Source organism: Vicugna pacos, chromosome 27 (assembly GCF_048564905.1).
Source record: "Vicugna pacos chromosome 27, VicPac4, whole genome shotgun sequence".
Lineage (NCBI taxonomy): Eukaryota > Metazoa > Chordata > Mammalia > Artiodactyla > Camelidae > Vicugna > Vicugna pacos.
In genome coordinates, this window is record NC_133013.1 from 16,918,971 (window position 1) to 16,939,053 (window position 20,083).

The 20,083-nt window shown below is 49.0% G+C and overlaps 1 protein-coding gene across 3 annotated transcripts in view; it reads right to left on the reverse strand.

The window, feature by feature from the left end:
- The window catches only part of NTRK3 (neurotrophic receptor tyrosine kinase 3), a 341,248-nt gene that overhangs the window by 45,516 nt on the left and 275,649 nt on the right, over positions 1 to 20,083 (reverse strand). For all 3 annotated transcript variants that reach the window (XM_072950746.1, XM_072950748.1, XM_072950747.1), the window contains exons 14-16: positions 13,200 to 13,330; positions 4,253 to 4,425; positions 1,589 to 1,832 (exon numbers count right to left, since the gene is read on the reverse strand). In XM_072950746.1, coding sequence (XP_072806847.1) covers positions 1,589 to 1,832; positions 4,253 to 4,425; positions 13,200 to 13,330 — 548 coding nt within the window. The remainder of the gene's footprint in view (positions 1 to 1,588; positions 1,833 to 4,252; positions 4,426 to 13,199; positions 13,331 to 20,083) is intronic.

The window sequence follows — 20,083 nt, forward strand, 5'->3', positions numbered from 1 at the left end:
CCTGGCCACCGGTCTGTGCCTACTACTGCACCAGGCTCCTTTCTCCACACCGGGCGGTGCTGGACAGGGCAGGAGGCTAGAGAAGCTGCTCAGTTTTCTGTAGACATTCTGCCTCCCCTACTGTTCGATCTACTTTGCTTCATATTCTCATGATGGTGTATCTTCTACCATCCTTTAGTTGTACCATGAGCGTGTCAATTTTTAGCCACAAAGGGCATTTCTCATACATCCCATTTTCCTCCAGGCTATGGCTAAAAGAAAGTGTCCTGAGTGATCGTTTATAATATCTGAGCAATGTTGTTTAGGCAAAGCCATCAAGAGCGTCCAGAAAGAATTGATTTGCAGATGCCAACCCCAAACTCCCAGCCCCCTGACCCACTGTGCTCAGGCCAAAAAGACTCTCATATCTAGGCCCTTTGGTTCACAATATGATCATTCATTCTGTACAAAGTAGATGTCTTTGTACATCCAGGCACAAAGCCATGTCTCTTGACCTCCAAAACATTGTCCCAGCCTCTGCTTATACCACCCATCCAAACTCCTCCCCCATTCAAAGCCCCTGAAGTTAATCTTCCATATTTTTGAGGCATTGGCCTCCCAGTCAACTTGCAGGAGTTGTCCTACCTCTGTATCTCAGGTTGCATCCATATTTCCCCTTTTGGGGGTAACTGACCCTCACGCCCACCCTTCCTTTCCCTGGCGATAATAACACTGTCAGAATCACCCCATGATCCATGGGAAGATGGTTCCCAAACACTTAGGGGAAAAAAAAGGGGGAAGCCAAATAAGACACTTATTACCATAAAGTAGACAGCTGTAAAGAATTAAAATCGAAGGTGATGTGTCCTCCTACAATCAAAAACCTTTCTGAAATTGACACAACATTGTTCACTGACTCTACTTCAATAAAAAAAAAAAGTCAAAAAAGAAAAAAAAGAAAAAAAATCTTTTGCTAAGGCCCATCTGCACCTCCTCTCTCCAGACTTGGCAACAATAACCTGCTTCCTCCCCTCATCTTTTCTAAGCCATTTGGATAATTCTGCTCAGCAATGCATCAACCATTTTTGTGACTTTATTTTGGCCGATGACTTCTTATCAAGATCTACCTTTGAAAACAAGCCTGTATGGTCACCAGGTAACTGTAAAGAATAAAATGTCTGCGGGTGAGGCTGGAGAGGGAACTGAGCTGAAAGATGTTAAAATGTAGCACAAAACTGAGCTTGTCCATGTGTGCATTTGGGGATGTATATACATATATATGTATCTACATATACATATATATTTCTGTATCTGTTTGCATGAAGAATGAGTACTGATGGAGGTAAGAACACAATGCGCACATCACTGCAATGTAAGGATACAGCCGAGCATCCCTGTCCAGGTGGGAGGGAGGAGCGAGCTCTCAAGAGAATAGTTAACAGGTATGTTGAGATGCAGGAGTGGCCAAAGGATACCTGTCAAGTGTACGTCTGGGCACGGGTGTGCATGTGTGTGCTCTAGAGTGACAGGGTTAATGGACGATGACAAAGACATGTGAGCAAGGTGCCAGCTCTGCCACCCATCACTGCATCTGGAAAAGCCACCTTACCCTGTAGTAGTCCGTGCTGTAGACGTCTCTGGACATGCCGAAGTCTCCGATCTTCACCAGCAGGTTGGCTCCCACCAGGCAGTTCCTGGTGGCCAGGTCACGGTGCACAAAGTGCTGGGAAGCCAAGTACACCATGCCAGAAGCAATCTGACTGGCAATGTGGAGCATCTGGGAGAGCCCCAGCTCGCCTTTTGCCTGGCGTGGCTGCCCGTCCACAAGGATCATCGCATCTGGCCCATGGGCCCTGTTGGGGGGTGGGAGGTGAGAGGGCAGAGAGAATTCAGGAGATCAAAGGGAAACGCCTTCTGGATTCCCTGTTCCCTGGAATGTACCACAGAAATGAATGAAATCTCCTTTCTTAGCCTACTTACGGCTTATTTCTCTCCACCCAAAACTATATTGCGTGAGTGTAGATATGGATGAGGCTCTGCAACCAGATTCCAACTAAGACGACAGCAGACACGCTTTAATGAATCAGGAAGTAAACCTACTCTTTTAGGTGTTTTATTGCCATCCAGGGGCTCCTCAGGTTCTAGTGTCTACTGTAGGATAACTGCCAAAACAACACTAACTCTGACACAGCCCTTACTGCATTCCACACACTGCTCTAAGTATCTTAAATATATTAATTCACTTAAACTTCCCACCCCAATTTTTGACATAAGGAAACTGAGGCACAAATTGATCAGATCACCAGGCCAGTCACAGAGGTCCCAGAGTGGCCACATGAGTGACATGCGGCTCTGGAGGAGAGCTTTAAACTTCAGGGAGCAGCCAGAGGGTTTGTTAAATGCTGGTTCCGGGGCCCCACCCACTACGATTCTGATTGGCTAGGCAGAGCTCACTCATTTGCATTTCCCACAAGCTCCCCGTTGCTAGCGCTTCCCGAGCTGATGCAGTCCACACTCCTCACCTCTGCACCATACTGCCGAGGCTGGGGTAGCTTCTATTAACGGCTGGACAGGAGGAGGACACCCTGTGACCCCGAGGCAGAGGCCGGGGAAGCCACAGCACCCCTCCATCCCAAATCAAGGCCCAGAGTTGTTATCCTAACACCTTGCCCTGTTGTATCAGTCACTGTTAGTGTTCACTGTTTTCCCCAGAAAGCGCAGTGAGCCGTAACCACACCCAGGGCCCTTATTTGTGAGCCAGGGAAATCGTGAGCTAGGGAGCCCTGGTGTACAGTCAGGCCTCGGCCTGTTTTACCGCTTTTCCAATTTCCACTGAAAGGTCCCATTAAATATAGACACGTTCACTTTATTATCTCCTGTGGGCTTTGACTACCTCATGCAGCCTAAGGACAGCTACAATATCAGCTCAGGAAGAAGAGGAATCAGCAGACAAGCCCCACTCCTGTCGCTGGGAGAGTGGCCGGCAGCCTGCCCCTAAGACCCACCAACTGGGGGATGCAAGAGCAGGAAGGGCCTTCCACTCGCTTCTCCTTTTTCTTCCTCTTCCCTTACAGCGGGCATGGCAGTGGGACACCAGCAGCCCCCAGGACCTCTCTTTACCCTGGAGGGGCTGAAGGCATCGCTGAATCTATGGGAAGGGCATGGGGGACAACGGACCATGTCCCTCTGACCTCAGGGGCAGGGAAGCCAAGGGAGAGAAAGCTTCTGAACACTGAGAAAGGATGCTGCCTGAATCAGAAACTGCCACAGTTCACAGTTCTCATAAAATAATCAGTGTAATAATTTTAATAGTAGCTACCATCGACTGGACACCCAGCGACGCGGGAAACTTGTCCAAGCACTAGACAAATACAGTCATTGAATACTCGCGACAACAAGCCTGTGAAGCAGTTCTTAGTCGTCTAGTTTTCAGGAGAGAGAATTAAGGTTTAATCATTTGCTCCAGGTTACATCACTAAGACCTGATAAATCCAGGATATGAGCCCAAGGCTGTCTTATGCTCAAGACTCAGTTCTCGAGGAAAGGAGCAAATTTCATTGTGAAACCAAGTTCAGGAGGTTTTAGAACATCCTATAAATACTTTCAGTTCCTCGAGGGCCATTTTGGGAAACTGGCTTCCAAACTTTTCCACTCCCTTCTCAAAACCACAGCACTCGATTGGACACCCCACTTCAAGGAGATGCTCGTTGAGTTTTGGTGAGCACGCTTGAGTTTACCCGAACCCACATCTGAGCTCTGGAAATCTCACCCAGCAGTAGGTTTCAAAAGCTGGTTGTGGCAAAAAACACACTCTAAAAGCGTCCAGAGTCTGAGTGTTCAGTGTGCTCCCTGGGACCCTAGATTCCACAGACCCTCACACACGCCTGCTCCTCCACATCTGAGCACGTAAGGCACAAAGTCAGAAAGCGATTCACTGCATCAGCGGAAGGGTTAGACCTAGCATCGTGGAGTTGAAGTTACAGGCCGGCAGGCCCTCTGGACTTCCTCCCTGGACCAATTCCAGACCCTGTCCTTCTTCTCAGTCCACCTGAGTATCAGGAAGAATGTGCAGGTTACTTTTCATAGCATCCTCAGCTGTCCCCCTAGGAAGGCCTGCATCCAACTGCTCCGGAGGGAACGCAGAAGAACGAAAGCTTGTTTCTCATTTCGAATCCCCGGACAGAAGTGTTCAGAGGAGCAAAAGGACTTCTGGCTCCAGAGAACCCCAGGGGTTCAGTGGGGGTTAGGGGTGCGGATGGCAATCCCTGCTTACCTGAGGAACTTGTTCAGATCCCCATGCTTCATGTACTCAAAGACCATGATGAGGGGGTCCCCATCGCCACACACCCCATAGAACTTGACGATGTGTTCGTGCTGCAGGTTGGTGAGCAGCTCAGCCTCCCTCTGGAAATCCTTCCGGGCAGCCAGGGTGGGGTCCTTCAGGGCCTGGAAACAACATAGGACATTGGATTTTTAGCAGCTGGAGGGCAGGGGTTTGTCCATTCCCCTCCTGGGAAGAAACCTGGTGCCCGTAATAAACACAATGCTGATTCCCAGGAAATAAGCTCATAATCGGGGTTTAAAGACCAAGAGGCTAATTTCACAGCAGCCAGGACTGACTCCTCCTTCCCTCAGCGTGCTGATCCTTGTAGAAACAGATTCCAGCTTTCTGACCCCCGCGTCCCATCCGCCAGCCAGTGATTTCGAACTTTGTTTAGCTCAGAGCTTCCTCAGAGATCAGTGTGGACGGCGGAGGGAGGAAGCTGTGAGGTGGAAGGCCTGACAAAGGCCCTTGCCCCTAAGGTTTCCTCGAAAAAATGGCCTCGCAGCTAAAACACACAGAGGGGAAATCATTGTCCCAATTGCATTAACTTTGTAAATTGGCCTCTGCCATAGCCCATCCGAAATCAGGCAGACAATATAATTAAGGTTCCTTTCTCTTTCTATCCTTTGATTTTAGATTGGGAAAAAGTGTGTATTTGCAAAGAAACATGAACATTTTGGCTTCTAGAAGGCATTTGTGTCCTTCTCGCAGGGAGCTGAAGGGAGCATTGAGGGCTAAGGGGGACTACAGCTGTGGGATGGCAGTTAGTCAGCAGAAGACTTAGGACCCATCCAGAATCAGGACCTGGTAAAGGATCACCAAGCCCCAGGGTAGGGTGGGCATCTGGTGGCTGCGGAAATGTCACAGCTCGGCCCCTGTGGGAGTGGGAGGCCCTGGTGTGAGAAGGAAGCAACAGAAGGCCACTTGCCCTGGGGCCTGGAAGACAAATAGAAGAGCAATGGTCACAAGTGGTGTCAGTGAATGTGGACTTTCTGGATCAGAAAAGATAGTGAAACCAGACCACACCCAAGGGACTCTGAATAGGGCACTACCATGGGGACGCAGCCAGGTTGGAGGGTGAATGATGAACTGTGAAAGGGACGGTCACTTTCTGCAGGACGAGCAGCCTGGGCAGGTGAGCTCACACATGTCTTCAGCCTTCCTCACCCTCCCCATGAGGTCAGAAGGCAAACAGAGCCAAACATCCACTTGCTTTAAATGACACAGTTTAGTAACCTCGATAGACAAGACGCGAGGCAATGAGGGAATGAGTGTGATGTTCACGTGCCATACTCAGGGTAGTGAAAATCTAGACAGGAGGTTGGTTTGCATTCCCTCGGCCAGGTACCTGGGCTCTTCTGGTTATATAGGCCAGACTCACCTCACCTGTAGATCATGCTGCTATTGGGAAAGCCTCCCTAGCCAGGATCTTCCTTTTGCCTCCACAACCCCGATTCACTGAAATACACCGGGCAACTTGGGCTGACAGCACTGCAGGAAGGTGAATGTGCAAAACCTGCATCTAGGGGACCCATCAAACCTCCATCAGTCAGTGGCATACATTAGAGATGATGGACTCGTGGCATTTAAAGGGCCCTAGATATCAGCTGCTTCCACCTGCTCATTTCTGGAGTGGGAAAAACTGAGGCCCAGCCCTGTCTGGGAGTCAGCACACATTCACACATCTTAAATGACAGAAGCTAGAGTTAAATTGGACCTCAGCAATCTCTTGGTGCTGGACCCAAAGCTCAATGTCAATGACTCTTGGGCCATGGTCTCTCAGCCAGCAGTCAAGCCCCACTCCAACTTCAACAAGCACCACCTCTCATTCTTTTCAAAATTTGGAGGTTTCACCAAAACCACGTTTGATTAAATGATTCTCCTGTTGACCATAATGTTGGCAGTTATCTAAGAGAGATTTCCCATTTTACAGGTGAGAAAACTGAGGCTCAGAACAGAAAACCAATTTGCCAAAGATCATGCAAGAATATCCTGAGCTCCAGACTCAAGAGGATACTTTCCTGTCCAACACACCTGCTTGAATTAATTTATCAACTGAATTAGTCACGAGGCAGGTCCCCAAAGGAATGGTGGGCACAGACATTAAAAGATGTGAAAGTGCAGAGGAGAGGGTCAGCAAAGGCAAGGAGTGTGAGTTGCCAACAGAGTGGCTGGGCCGGGCAAGGATGCCAGGCTTACAGGGCAGGTCAAGGCCAGAAGGAAAGTGGAATGTCCGCTGGCCCACTGCTGATTCTCACCAGCTCTGATCTCGTGGGTTTTCCACTTCTGCTCTGGCTGCCTTCTCAGAAGAGCTACCCAACCACACAGGCACAGGCTGCTGTGTGTCCACCTCCAACCAGCACAAAGATGTCTGCAAAGCCTTCTTGCTATGGGAGGAAGAGGGCAGAGTGTCATGGTGAGTGCGAGCCTCCTTGGGTGACCTCGCTCATGAGCTGCATGGGCCCGGACGTGGACATAGGACGACTGCCAGTGACTTATTTATTTTCGTGAAGAATAAGAAGGAAAAAAGAAAGGGAACCCAGCATGGGTGGGATGAGAGAATACAAAGATTTATGTGAACGCTGGATTTATGAGAGGGAAAAGTAGATCAAATTTGGGGCCAGCCAAATGGCCTCTCTCCATCTCTGTAAATCATTCTCCTGCACCATCCAGACAGCCAATGGCAGCCATTGGATATGTCCATAGTCAGCTCTCAAGCAGTGCCAGGCAGCGTCCCCAGGACTGGCAACCTCCACTGCAGGGCAGAGGTGAGTTCTGCATTTGGGAGATGGGGCACAAAGGAATTGCTGTCTCTTTCAGTCTTTCCACATAGTTTAGTCTTCATAATGGGCTTTCCAGCTCCTGAGTTCAGCCTGAAGTTCCCATGCCATTGGCAAGGGGTCTATTGTGACAACTGGGGTCTGGAGCTGGGGTCTAGAGCTGCAAATGACCCATGTCCCCAGGGATTGGTGCAACTGGGTCAGAGATGTTAGAGAAGAATCTTGAGGAGGAAAACCAGCCCAGAGACTCTCATGCCCCTCTTAGTGGAGTTCACACTCAACATCTTCTTCGGAGCTGCGAAACTTCAAAACGGGTCACCAGTCAGTGACATGGGACAGGACTGGTGTTCCCTGTGGCTGCCAACTGTTGCTGCAGGGAGCTGGGGCTTGCCAAGGGGGCTCTGAAGCCAGGGAGGGTCCTGGCCAGGCCCTTCACATGGTATCCAGAGAGCAAAGAGAAGATGTGGGATTTGCCCTTCTATCTCCTTCTTATTCATCCAAATTTTGAAGACATTGCCCTTTCTTGTCTCCCTTCTACATACATCAGGTCTCAGGTCCACCTCCCAGCTCTGGGTTTCAATGGGGATGTTTAGTCAGACGGGAGGGAAGCAGTCTAGTTGGCAAGAATATTCAAATTTCTCCACAGCTCCCAACTCCGTCAGTCATTTCATGTCATCTTGTCCAGTCTGGGGACATTGTCCAGTCTGCCTCCCATTTCCCTTTTCTTTTATTGGGGGCAGATATTTTGTGGATATTCAGTTTCAGATTTTATTAATATACTGAAACCCATTTTTATTACATGTGCAGAGATACACACATTTCTGAACAGGCAAACTCTCGAGTGTTCAAACACACATACACGTACACACACACCAAACAATCCTTTTCAAGTAGGAAAATCACCTTTCTTTTAGTCTCTCAAAATCCACTGTCACTTCTCCCTGTTGAGATTCCCAGACAACTTTATGAGGGAGGAAGATGGGCAGTTATCACATACCCAAGTGCCCTTCTCTCATCTGTCTTCCTTGCTTAAAACTGGCCAGTGGCTTTCCACTGTTTTTAGGATAAAGTCCAAACTCCTTAACACAGTCATGAGCTCTAAATGTCTACTCTTCCCATCGCTCTCTGCCTCTTCTCCTCTATACACTCCCTCCCTCTCATCCATTACACTTTTGTCTCACAGGTTTTTCTGTTCTTTGTACCTTCCAAGCTTTTGCCTACCTCAGGGCCTTTGCACATGCTGTTCTTTTGGCCAGAAACACTCTCAACTAAGGCATGTGTATGCAATGGACTGGCCATATTAGCTGGCATTGTCCATCACTTCTGCAGAGCTGAGTGACTGGTGTCCATTATACCCTGAACATTCAGTGCTGGTTGGATACCCAGAGAGATACTTCTGCCCTAAAGAGGAGCTTATTAAGAGTCAGTTGTGATTGTTCTCAAATTCACTTATAACAGTTAAGCCTGTTAATGTCATCCCTTAATAGAATGAAATGTCATAGAAACCAATGTAACATGAGAGCAAAAAGTGGGGTGCTTTTATGGAAACTAGGAATGAATACTTTAGAAAGACTTGCTAAAGGTCAGTAGCTAAAAAGTGTTAAGAGGGGGAGGAAAATACTTTAAAAACTGAAAAAATAGTAAAAACTTGAGATTCTGCACTTAGTTCATTTCACAAATGCTTTAAGTTCCAGCTCCAACTTAAAGTAACTGAAACTGGACGCCATGAACACCCAAAACTAAAACAAAACAACCCTCCAGATGAAAAGGAACCCAAGAGCTGAAGTTCAGACATACCAGAAGAAATACAATGCTAAATCCAAATGATTAAAATTATTAATAAGTAGGATGTAAATTTCCTGCTGATAAAATTAATTTTATAGGAATAGGCTGATAAAGATATTAGAGTAAGTAAACGCTCAAAGAGAGTAAAGAAATAATTAGTTTTAAGAAAACCAAGGAGGTATGCAGAAAAAAAAAACCCAGAGAGAAATAAAATTAAGATAACAATAAAATTAAGAACCAATTAGATATCCTGGAAATAAATCATATGGTCACTGACGTTGAGACAAAAACCTCCATGAGACAAACTCTACACTAGATAAAACCATAAGAATTCATAACTTTGAAAACATGCTGAGGTTCACTCAGAACAGAGCATGGAGAGAGGGGGTAACAGGAAAAGCAGTGACGAGGGTCTCATTCCCTCATCTGTGAAGGAAAGCGGCTGCCTAGATTTGAATGTGACTCTTCCACTGATTCGCTGTGGGACCATGGACCAATTGCTTCATCTCTCTCTGTGCCTCAGCGTTCTCCTCTGTAAAATGGGGAGAGTGACAGCGCCTAGCTCTAAGGGTTCCTGTGAGAACAAACATTAATCTGCACACATCACTTACAGCCGAGCCTGCTGTATTGTGAGCACCCTAATAAGTGTTTCCTGTTAGATGGTATCACCATCGTCATCATCTCAATCATCATTCCTTCCTCCTCGTTAAATATAGGCTCTAATAGTCTATGACTCTCCGACGTGAGCTACATGGGTCCACGTGTCTCCTTCATGCCCCCATTCCCAGTACATCATACAATGCCAGGAACATAGGAAATGCTCAATAAATACTTACAACAACAAGTAAATTAAGCATATTTTAAAGAATATGATAAATCCTTGAAAGAAAAATCTTTTATAACACATTGATTTATCACAAAGCTAACACTACTACATTTTCAATGCAAGTAAAAAATTTTACCAATTCCCCAAAAATGCCCCCACTCCATGTCCTGTTTCTCCAGTACCCCCCAACCCCAAAGGTAATCACTTTACTTTGATTCATGAAATTCATGCCCTTGCCTTTTGAAAATAGATTTTACTTCCTAAATATGAATCCTGAAACACTAGAGCTTAGTTTTTTTTTTTTTGAAATTTAAATAAATGGAATCATACATATCTATGCATATATATTTTTCATTCAACATTGTATTTTTGAGATTCTTCCAAGTTTTTGCTTTGTAGCTGTAGTTCATTTGTTTTCCTTGTTGAAAAGCTTCCCACTGAATGAATATATCACCTTTACTTATCCATGCTGCTACTGATGGACATTGGGGTCCAGCTTTTGGCTGTTATAAAGAATGCTTATGAACATTCTCGAAAATATCTCTTTGTAAACAGGTAGACAGATAGATAGATAGATCGACTGATCAATCGATCTAGGCCTAGGAGGCAAGGGCTGGCTCACACAGATGCTCATGTTCTAAAATACTAAACAGTTTTTCAAAACAATTAAACCACTTTGCACTTCCACCAGAGTATATAGTTGCAATTGCTCCATATCCTTGACAGCACTTGGTTTTGTCATTGCTATTTAGCCATTCTGCTTGGTATACAGTGGTATCTCATATGATTCAATTTGCATTTTTCTGATGACTAATTAGGTTGGACACTTTTCTCATACTCTCATCAGCTATTTGGCTTTAGCTTTCAGAGAAGACTCTTTTGAGATCTTTTGGGTAAATCTATTGTTTGTCACATAACTATTTAAAAGTAGCACCACTTATTTAAAAATATCATGAATCACGTGATTTTAATGTCACTCTTACACGACGCATGGCTACAAAGTGCGCTGTCTTGCCTGGCTCTGTGTTTCTTTCCTGCGTATTCTCTTATCTCCCCAACAGATTGCAAGTGTCTTCAGAGCAGAGTCTGGGATTTCTGTGCTTTGTTCCTACCATAGCAACTGCTAAAAAAAAAAAACAAAAAAAAAACTTGCCAATTGCTTTAAAACCACCATTGTGGGAAAACTGAAGTTTGGGTTACACTTGGATGTGTTCTCTTGAAATCCGCAATTACCCTGCATAACCTGAGAACAAACTTAAGAGTATGGAGCCTGTAAAAAGGCAGTAAAATCTAAAGAGGATGAGAAGCAGGAGGTGCCATTTCTTGGCTGTCCTGAGAGGGGATGAGCCTATTCTCCAGGGTCTGGTCGCTGGGCGGCTCCCCTGGGTGGCAAATGGTGTCAACTCCCAGAGCACTCAACTCCTCAAGGTTCCCAGACCCAAGGAGGGGAGGACACCCTCTTAAAAGGATGAAAAAAGAGACATATTTTCTGCATTACCCAGCCTGGGTACTACTGCTTAATGCCAGACCACTCAACGGGAAGCGTTTCCCAGGGTTTAGACGATCAAATTCATTTCCTGCTCCAAGAGCAAAAATGTTCAGTTCATTCACCAGTCCCCAGACCGATGCTGGAGCACCTGGCGGATTACTGTTATTCTATAAATTAAAAGTTTCAGGGCAGAATTAGAGGCCTCTCCACATCCCTGGTCCAAGCTGCTTGAAGACCACTCGCTTGTCTGTCCACTCCATGTCTATGGAGACACACCTGAGTAAGTTTATTCACAGGACATCCAGCAATAAGAATCATTAGCTTTTTAAGGGACAACACTCTAGTTCCTTATTTATTTTCTAGAGCAGAGGTCAACAGGCAACCCCTACTTTTGTAAAAAAAAAAATATATATATATATATATATATATATTGGAAGACAGCCACCACCCTCATTTGTTTACATACGGTTTAGGCTGCTTTCCCACTACACAGGCAGAGTTGAGTAGCTGTAAGGAAGAGTGGGTGGTCCTCAAAACCTAAAACTTTTACTCTGGCCTTTAGAGAAGAAGTTTGGCAGCCCTGTTCTAGCTGGTCAAGGCAAAGCTGGCAAGTCACATGTCATACCTAAGTTCATTGGGTAATAGCAACATCAAGAATAATGATGTTAATAAGAAAGAGCAACGACTCTTTACTAAACATTTACTGTATCCCAAGCAGTATAATAAACATTTTTTTGTGTTATATAATTTAATCACCAAAATTTTAAGGGAGAGCTACTATATTTCCTATTATACAGATAAGGAAAGTGAGCCCCAAAGAGGTTACGTGTCTTGCACTAGGTCACACAGCTAATCAGTGATGGCCGGGCCCCCCGCCAGCTCTCTGGTTCCTACCCTCCGCCTGTGGCCCGCACAGCACTGCCCGCATCCATGAAGGGCACTGACTCTCTGCAGACACACAAGGCTGTGAACACAGAGACCCCAAAGTCACAGAAATACGGAACTGCCCCCATGAGGCAGTTTGGACCAGAGCCCTCAGAGCTAAGGATGGGACCTTTTGAGGCCCAGATTAGAGCCCTCCCGGGGAAGGCATCTCCTGCTCCCAGCCCAGAACTCCGTGCAGAATTCACGCTGACCTCAGGGGCCTGCTCGCTGCACCCACACCCACAGAGGCCACTCCACATACCCGAGCAGGGCTCCCCAGACCCGTGGGTACCCCAGCGAGGCTAGTGGACTATTGTTTGTGCCAATTGTGTTCAAAGATTTGTCCAGCCTGGACTGACAGAGATGCTCCCTGCCGGAGGAAGGGTGGGGAGGGTAACTGGTAGCAGCAAGGTGCTTCTCTACCGCCGCAGGCAGTCCGGCTCCAGCTGCGGGCCTGCACAGCTGGCTCAGCGCACAGAAGCCCCGTGGTTAACGAGTCATCTAAGCAGTAGCCAGGAGGCAGAAGCCCCCGGGCATGCTGCCCCTTGGGGTCTGAAGCCAGATCCCACGGAGGGGATCTAAGAATGTCCTCCGGCCTCCCTCTCTGGTTTCCATGTGCTCTGTACCTGAGACCCTGCCCATCTCCTTCTATTCCCAGGGATGTCTGGCTCCCAGGGCCTCCTGGAGCGACCCACCCCTCATGTAACTGTGCTCACGAGAAATGGTCAAATGACTTCCCAGGCACGAACAACGCATCCTGCAAAGTCCCTGAGGAGGGAGGAGGGCCAGCTGGGGACAGGGGTGAGCCCAGGGCCCCCAGAATAAAACCAGAGTCCGCCACAGGCATAATGTGTCCCTCAAGCCGCACCGCGGGCACAGCCCCCTTAGGTGCCACGGCTCTCAACCTCCAAAGCCAAAGGAAGAGGATTTCGGTCCGGATGAGACTTCGTTGACCTTGGAGTGAGGGCCCCGGACTGCATTTGAGCAGGTTAGTTTATACCATCTTCCAGAATGGAGTGAGTCTCTCCTTCCTGCTCCCTGGCCCCAGCCACCCATCTTCCTTCCTGGGGCCCACGTGCCTCTGAGAATTACCTTCACGGCCACGAGCATCTTGTCCTTGGTGGGGCTGAGGTTGTAGCACTCGGCCAGGAAGACCTTTCCGAAGGCTCCCTCGCCCAGCTCTCGCTTCAACACGATGTCCCTCCTTTTAATGTGCTGCACATCTGCAGAGGGGGACAGAGGGGAGAGCAGCCAAGTCAGTCCTGGACTCCTGTCCTCCGTAGAGTTCTGCGTCCAAGTCCATGGAAGAGACAGGTGAGCTCTAGAACCTGATCTTGGGCAGGAAAGTGGGCATCACATGGTGGTTTGGGTGTCCCACTCAGAATCAAGTCTCAGCTCTGCCCCTGACTAGCCCTGAACCTCTCTTCACCACAGCTGCCACCGCTGCCACTCCTTTTCAGCTGGAAAACAGTCAGCACTCATTAACATGCAGGATACGGGCATAATTAGCTATAGTTGCTGGAGAGCGTACATCCACACAGTGTCAACAGTTTCTGTGCCCAGGAACCCCCTGGACCTCGCGCAGATCCTCATTCGGTGGGCTGGAGAATCTGCATCTTTCATACACTCTCAGGTAATGTCTGTGTGCTGTGGGTCCACAGACTGCACTGGGAATTCAAGAATCAGGTTTGAATGCTGTTCCACCTCCCTGCTAGTTTTTGAGCTTGGGAAAGTTATTTCACCCCAGAGCCTCATTTTGTCATCTGTAAAATGGGATTAACACCAATCAATACCTTACTCACTAAATTCTTGTGAAGATTAAATGAGATAATTCATATGAAGAGTTTTGCCCAGTGCAACACATACACACACACACACACACACACACACACACGGACACATCACACTGGCTCTTGTTCTAACATAACAGCTATAATGTTCCTAGCACAACATGTGGTTCGTGATAGAGATTACCGAGTGGTGGTTACAATTACCTGGGGGGAAACCTTTACTGGACAAATCCTTCTCCTCTGAAGGAGAGAAAAACCAACGAAATTACAAAATCAAGTCCAGAACCAGGGTCTGTACAAAGAGAAGGGCTGCCTGGCCTTGGCTAATTTAGCAACCTAATTAAAGTCTGTCTGCTGGGAGAAAGCGAAGATGTGACCTCAGCCCTCCCATCTATTTGGAAAGAATGCTTCGAAGGAATTGTACAAGGAGTGGGCTGGGGATGAAAGGAGCGAGCTGGAGATTACTCACCAACCTTTCCATTCATCATTCAACAGGCAGAAGCCCATTAAATACCTGTATTAACATTATGAAGGGTCTCACGGAGACAGAAAGAAGCTTTTCTCAAATGACCTTGTCAAAAATGAAAGCTGAAGACGGAGGACCATGGCAGACTGTCCCTCTGAGTGAGGGGGCGTGAGACAGGATCAGAGGGGTGTGGCTGCAGGGCCTTGGTGAGTGTTCTGGCTGGCTTGGGGGTTCCTTTCTTAACAGACTACATACATATTTTACAATTTTTTTCTTTCCTATCAGTGTTTTTGGGAGTCCCACCGTATCCCAGGTGACCCGCTGGCCAGGATCAGTGGGAGGAAGCATTTGCCAACCATTATTTTCTCCTCCCAGAGAGACACACCTGCAGGCTTCCAGGCCACAGGGCTGCCAGAAAGCTCCACACGCCCCGGGCTTTACAAGAGAACTGAAAATCCGTTCCCTTTTCACATCCTCTGCTGCTATTTCCCAGCCTCTGGGGAATGGAATTTGTTAGTCTTAAAGGGGAAGGCTAAGGGTCTCCCACTGAGAGAAAATGCAAGGCCCAGACCTCTCCAGGGAGGCTATCTGCTCCTTGCCGCGTAATCAGTCATTCCCAGGTGACTACCGAAGGCACACGGCTTCCTGCAAGGTGAGCATGCTGACTCAGCCTCAGAGTGGAGACGGGGCTGGCGGTGGGCTGGCAGCTTTACAAGGCCACGCCTGTGCCTCTCAACAGGCTGGGACTGGTCAGGAATGGGAAGTCAAGGCCACTGGCTCAGGACCTGGGTCCTCCCCCACTGGGGGCTGGCATACCTCGCAAAACATCTTGAGCCTCCGTTTCCTCATCTGTACAATGGGTGTAGGAGGACAGTACAAGTTCCACTTACCTGCTCCATGAGTTACTGTGTGTAAAGGTTTGTAAGCCTGTAAGTCCTCTGACACGGTGTGTGTTTTGGTGTTTTTGTCATTACTGATATTTCACAAGGAGGGAATATCAAGGGCCAAGTCAGGATCTCCAACTGGTGGCTGAGATGGGACTAGAATATGGGGCATCAGGACAGGCTAGAGTGGCCAGGCCGCTTGAGGAAGAGGCCCCTTTGGTCCCAGCCCCCCCCCACCCCCGCCTCCCAATGCATTGCAATAGGACAAACCCCAGCTGCATCAGAATCACCCCGAGGGCTTATGAACACCCATCCCTGGGCCCTTCTCGCAGAGGTTCCTGTTCAGCAGGTCCAGCCTGGAGCCTCAGAACTGGCCTGTCTAACGATTTCCCAGGTGATGTCGATACTGAGGGTCTGGTACCCCTCCCTGAGAACCGCTGGAACAGGATGACATTGGTGGGGCAAGGAACTAGCCAGCTGATGACCGATGTTCACCTTAACAGCTTGCCCTCAACAAGTCCCACCTGCACCCACAGATATACTAGTCACGCATCACCACTCAAAGACCAGGAGGAGGCCTGCAATCCTGGACGTACCTGCATGGCCTAGGCTGAATCAAGCCCCCACTTAGAGCCTCAACCGCTCGTCTTACAATGGAGATGTCTCTCTTGGTTTCTTACGTTCTGGACACTCCTTTACAAAGGCAAAGCTACAGTATATACGTTCCTGAGTCCCTACGTCCAACTCCGGACTGGGTGACCTCACGGCTCCCCGCAGAGCGTCTCACTCTCAGCCACAGTGAGTCCAGAATGAGAAGGCAGGACCCCTTTGGAGAGCGGGGCTCCATTTTCCAGCTGCTGGGCCTGTTCACATCTCAGAATCCTCCATCTCCGCTCCCTCCCTTAGCAGCAAGAATCACAGGCACCAGCAGATTCAGACAAGTCACATGGCAGCAGCAGGCATGTGGGGGCCCTCTTCTCCACCCTCCTGCCACACCCCAGGAGTTAAGAGCCTGCGGCGCAGCTGCAAAGCCCCAGCTCCAGAAGGTCCGAGCTTGGACAGTGGTGGGCCTTGAACACAGCAGGGGGCCGGGGACCATGACGCTGGAAACCCGTCTATTCCCTGCGAGCACGAAGCAGAAGCCTCCCACAGACCAAAGCGTCTTCCAAAATCTACAAATGGATCTCATTCGGAGACGTGGAAACACCCAGTGGCTCGAATAAAATAGCCTTGGCTCATTCTAGTTGTCTGCAGGGAGAAGCATTTGGAGACCAATACCTGAGCTTCGTGCGCGGATGGGGTGGTGAGATCTGAGACGGGGCAGCAGAAGGAAAGGAAAATAAAAACAGACTCCATCCCACCATAAATCCTCCCCCAGGAGCGAACTTCCTCCCAGCCATGGGGATAAGAACCCCACACGGTAACTGGGGAGCTTCGGCACAGAGGGGCTGGACTGGGGCCAAACGCATAAAACAAATCACTTCCATGTGGAGAACCCCATGTACCAACGAGATCCCAGCCTCCAACACCCATCTCGAGTAGCTTCTTCCCCTGAACCGAAGTAGGGAAGAGGAGGTCAAAGGGATTAATTTGTGCCCAGTCCTACTATTTGCTCAATACTGCAAACAGAGGCAGGTGTTCCTGTACCCCTTTCACAGATAAGAACATGGAGGCAGAGGGGTAACTTCCCAAATTTTGCAGAGCTAAAGCCTGGCCAAAGAAGGGTTCTCTGTTCTTGTTCTGGGTCCTGAGCCTGTGTTCTTGCCATTACCCAAGGCTGCCTTTCCTCTATCCACCCCTGCTTTATGACCCCCAAGACCACAGAAGCTCAGCCCTCCGTCTTCCCCCTTCCTCTCCTCCTGCCCAACTTCTGTGCCCCTGTTCATCCCAGGATTCCAATGCAGCATCTTCCCAAGGGAAAGGGCAGGAGCCCTACCCACTCACCCAGGAGGCCCTGGGGAGGAGGGTGTGGGTGGGGGAGACTGTGGGAGGAAAGGGCGCTGTTCAGGCCCTGGGGAGTGGCAGGAGCGAGCCATTTCCATTTCTGACGTCCACACATCTATTTAGGCCTCTTTCTGTGTTTATTTTTATCCTTCATACCGTGCTGCTCCCAGCTGCCTCTGGTGAAGCCATCTGACCCGCACGCCAAAAAGTGATGGATTTTCCTAGGAGGCGAGGGCATCAATCTCCTTTTACTGCCTGGTTGGCCGGCCCAGCAGAGTCTGGGTCACAAGTCTCAGATGCTGGGACACTGGCAGGGGAGGAGGAGAGAGGGGGATACACAGCCCAGGCCGTGGGAAGACCTCGCAGTCTCCAGCCCGGAGGGGGCTGCTAGAGAGAGCACGGGGCTGGTACACAGTGGGGAGCGTCCTTGGGAAATGGAGAGGTTTCCTTGCCCCTTCTGACCTGGCTGTTTCCTAACTCTTTTTTCTGGGAGAGTCACCAATGGGTTCCACCAGAGGAAGCCACCTGTAAGGCTGCCTCTTCCAGCAGGACAGCTGGTCCATCAGCGAACACAGAACAAGGATTTCTATGTTTCAGCTACTGCTCCACATTTCCCTCTGCACTGAGGCCCAAGATACTCATTCCGCACATGTGGGATTCACTTCTGGGAGGTCTTCTAGGCCTGGAGCAAGCCTGACCTACAGCAGAATAATTAAATCAAGGAGGCTACCAGCTACCTCTGTGCAGAAGACCTCAGGGCTCTGAGAGGTCGGCGGGCAGGCTGTGGTTACCCCCTGGTCCTGAATCTGCTCACCCGGGCTGCTTCATCCTGGGAGGATGAAGGTACTTCTGTGACCTGCAGAGACCCACTGGTCATAGACGTGGCCGGGGACACAGGTGACCACTGTCAGCTTCACCTCTATGTTCTAGGAAAATGAGGGTTTGGCAGCCATGGACGACTTACCCCTGCCGACCAGGAATGAAGAGGAAGCATAAAACCCTGGAAAAATGGTGTCGCTGAAAGAGTGAGGACTGGGGGAGAGAGACACCTGTATTTGAGTCCTGACCCTGCTACTAACCATGCCTTCTCCCCCCTCAGGCTCTGGGTCCTTATCTGAAGGATGGAAACATTTGATATCTACTCGGCAGAGTTGTCAAGAGGACCGATTTTAAAATTTGAGGTAATAGAGATAATAGGAAATATCTGAAACATAATAGACATTTAACTACAGCACATTTCCTTCTTTTGTGCAAGATTTTGATTTTAACTAAGAGCTCAATCTACCTGAGAACAAAAGAGTGGCTTGGAAAGAAACTCGGAGTAGAGTGGCAATACTCTTCTGAAATAAAATGCGGTTGCACGGGGTGGGGGGGGGGGCGGGCAACACTGACTCAGGGTCGGGGGATTGGGGGGTCACAGCAGCCTATCCCAGCCTGCCTCCGCAATGTCCAACCTCCTCCTCCTTCATGTCCAGAATAGTTTGCGGGAGGAGGTTTGTCAGACAAGGGAATAAAGACATCAAAGACAGAGACAGCCACCTACGAAAGACTGCTATTGATCAACAGAGAAAAACCAGATTACTCAGGGCCGGCAGTTATAAATAATGGCGATCCCAACTCTGCCGTGTGTCGACAGTTAAGTCAGTCCCCCAAAGCCAGCCTGCTCCCTCAGTCAGACTCAAAACACCTTGAGAGAAATTCATCGACCGACTTGGTGCTTTGGCTAGTTACTGTCCTAGGAGGCCCAGCAAGCGTGCAGCTCTGAAATCATCCTCCCCCGAAGGCTGTCACCTTAAGGGCCTCCCAACACCCCTAAGGGCTGGCCCTGAGGTCTCTCAGCTGAGCCCTGGCAGGTCTTCCTAACCACGTTGCCTTCCCTTCTTTCCTGGTCCATTGTAACACCCAGTTCCTAACTGGTTCCTAGGTGCTTCGCTAAGACCACTCAGATCTTTCGTCCATCAACTCTGTCTCACTCTTTGCCCATCTCTTTCAGCTTATCGGTATCCCTTGTGCCCCTATTAATATAAAAATAACTCGACATGCATTGTCTCACTCATCTTCACAGCTCTCTTAAACACAGCGCATTGCTACCCAAGTGCTACTGATGAAGAAGCTGAAGTTCAAAGTGATTGAGTAATTTGCCCGAGATCACCCAGCTGTTAGAAGTGACCCACCAGACTCTAGACTTTAAAATGGTCAGAGAGTGCCACCCAGCCATCCTTCAGTCACGAGAGCCCCCTCTTCCTCTGTAACTCCCACTCCAGAGAGAGGCGCTGCTTTCTGGATTGGCAACAGTACTTGGCGGACCCAACCACATCTGTAAGGACAGAGAGACTGTCTTCCAATGGAACCGACTCCCGCCACCCTTGGTCATCACCACCTGAGCTCCACCTGAGCAGAAGGGAAGACTTCTGGAGACAAGGAAGGCACCAGAAGGCAGAAGTCCAAGACCCCAACATCCCATAGAAGAACAGAGGGTCTCAGCCTCGGGTCTCTTGCATTCCAAGGTGAGTCCTGAGATCAACTGTGTGCAAAGGAAGAGGGAGACTCTTGGCAGGAAAGGTGGAGAGAGGGAACGGGGAGAGGAAGGGAGGATCTCTGAGAAGTGTGTGTTTTCTTTGCACGAGCTGGACCCTGGGGTCTCAGGCTGCCAAAAATGCTCAGAAGAAAACACTAATGCAATAGCACACATTTAATTACACATGAAATGGAATGTCTTTAAATGGAAAAGAATAACATTCCTGGAGCTCCAACTGTGGGCTTCTGAAGCGGCAGGAGGCAGATAGGTCAGCTCTGAATCTTTGAGACCGCCGGGAGGGCAGGACCCCTGCCGCTGCCGGTGGTGGGAATGTCCGCCTGCCATCACAGACCTGTCCCTGCTGCTGGCCCCAC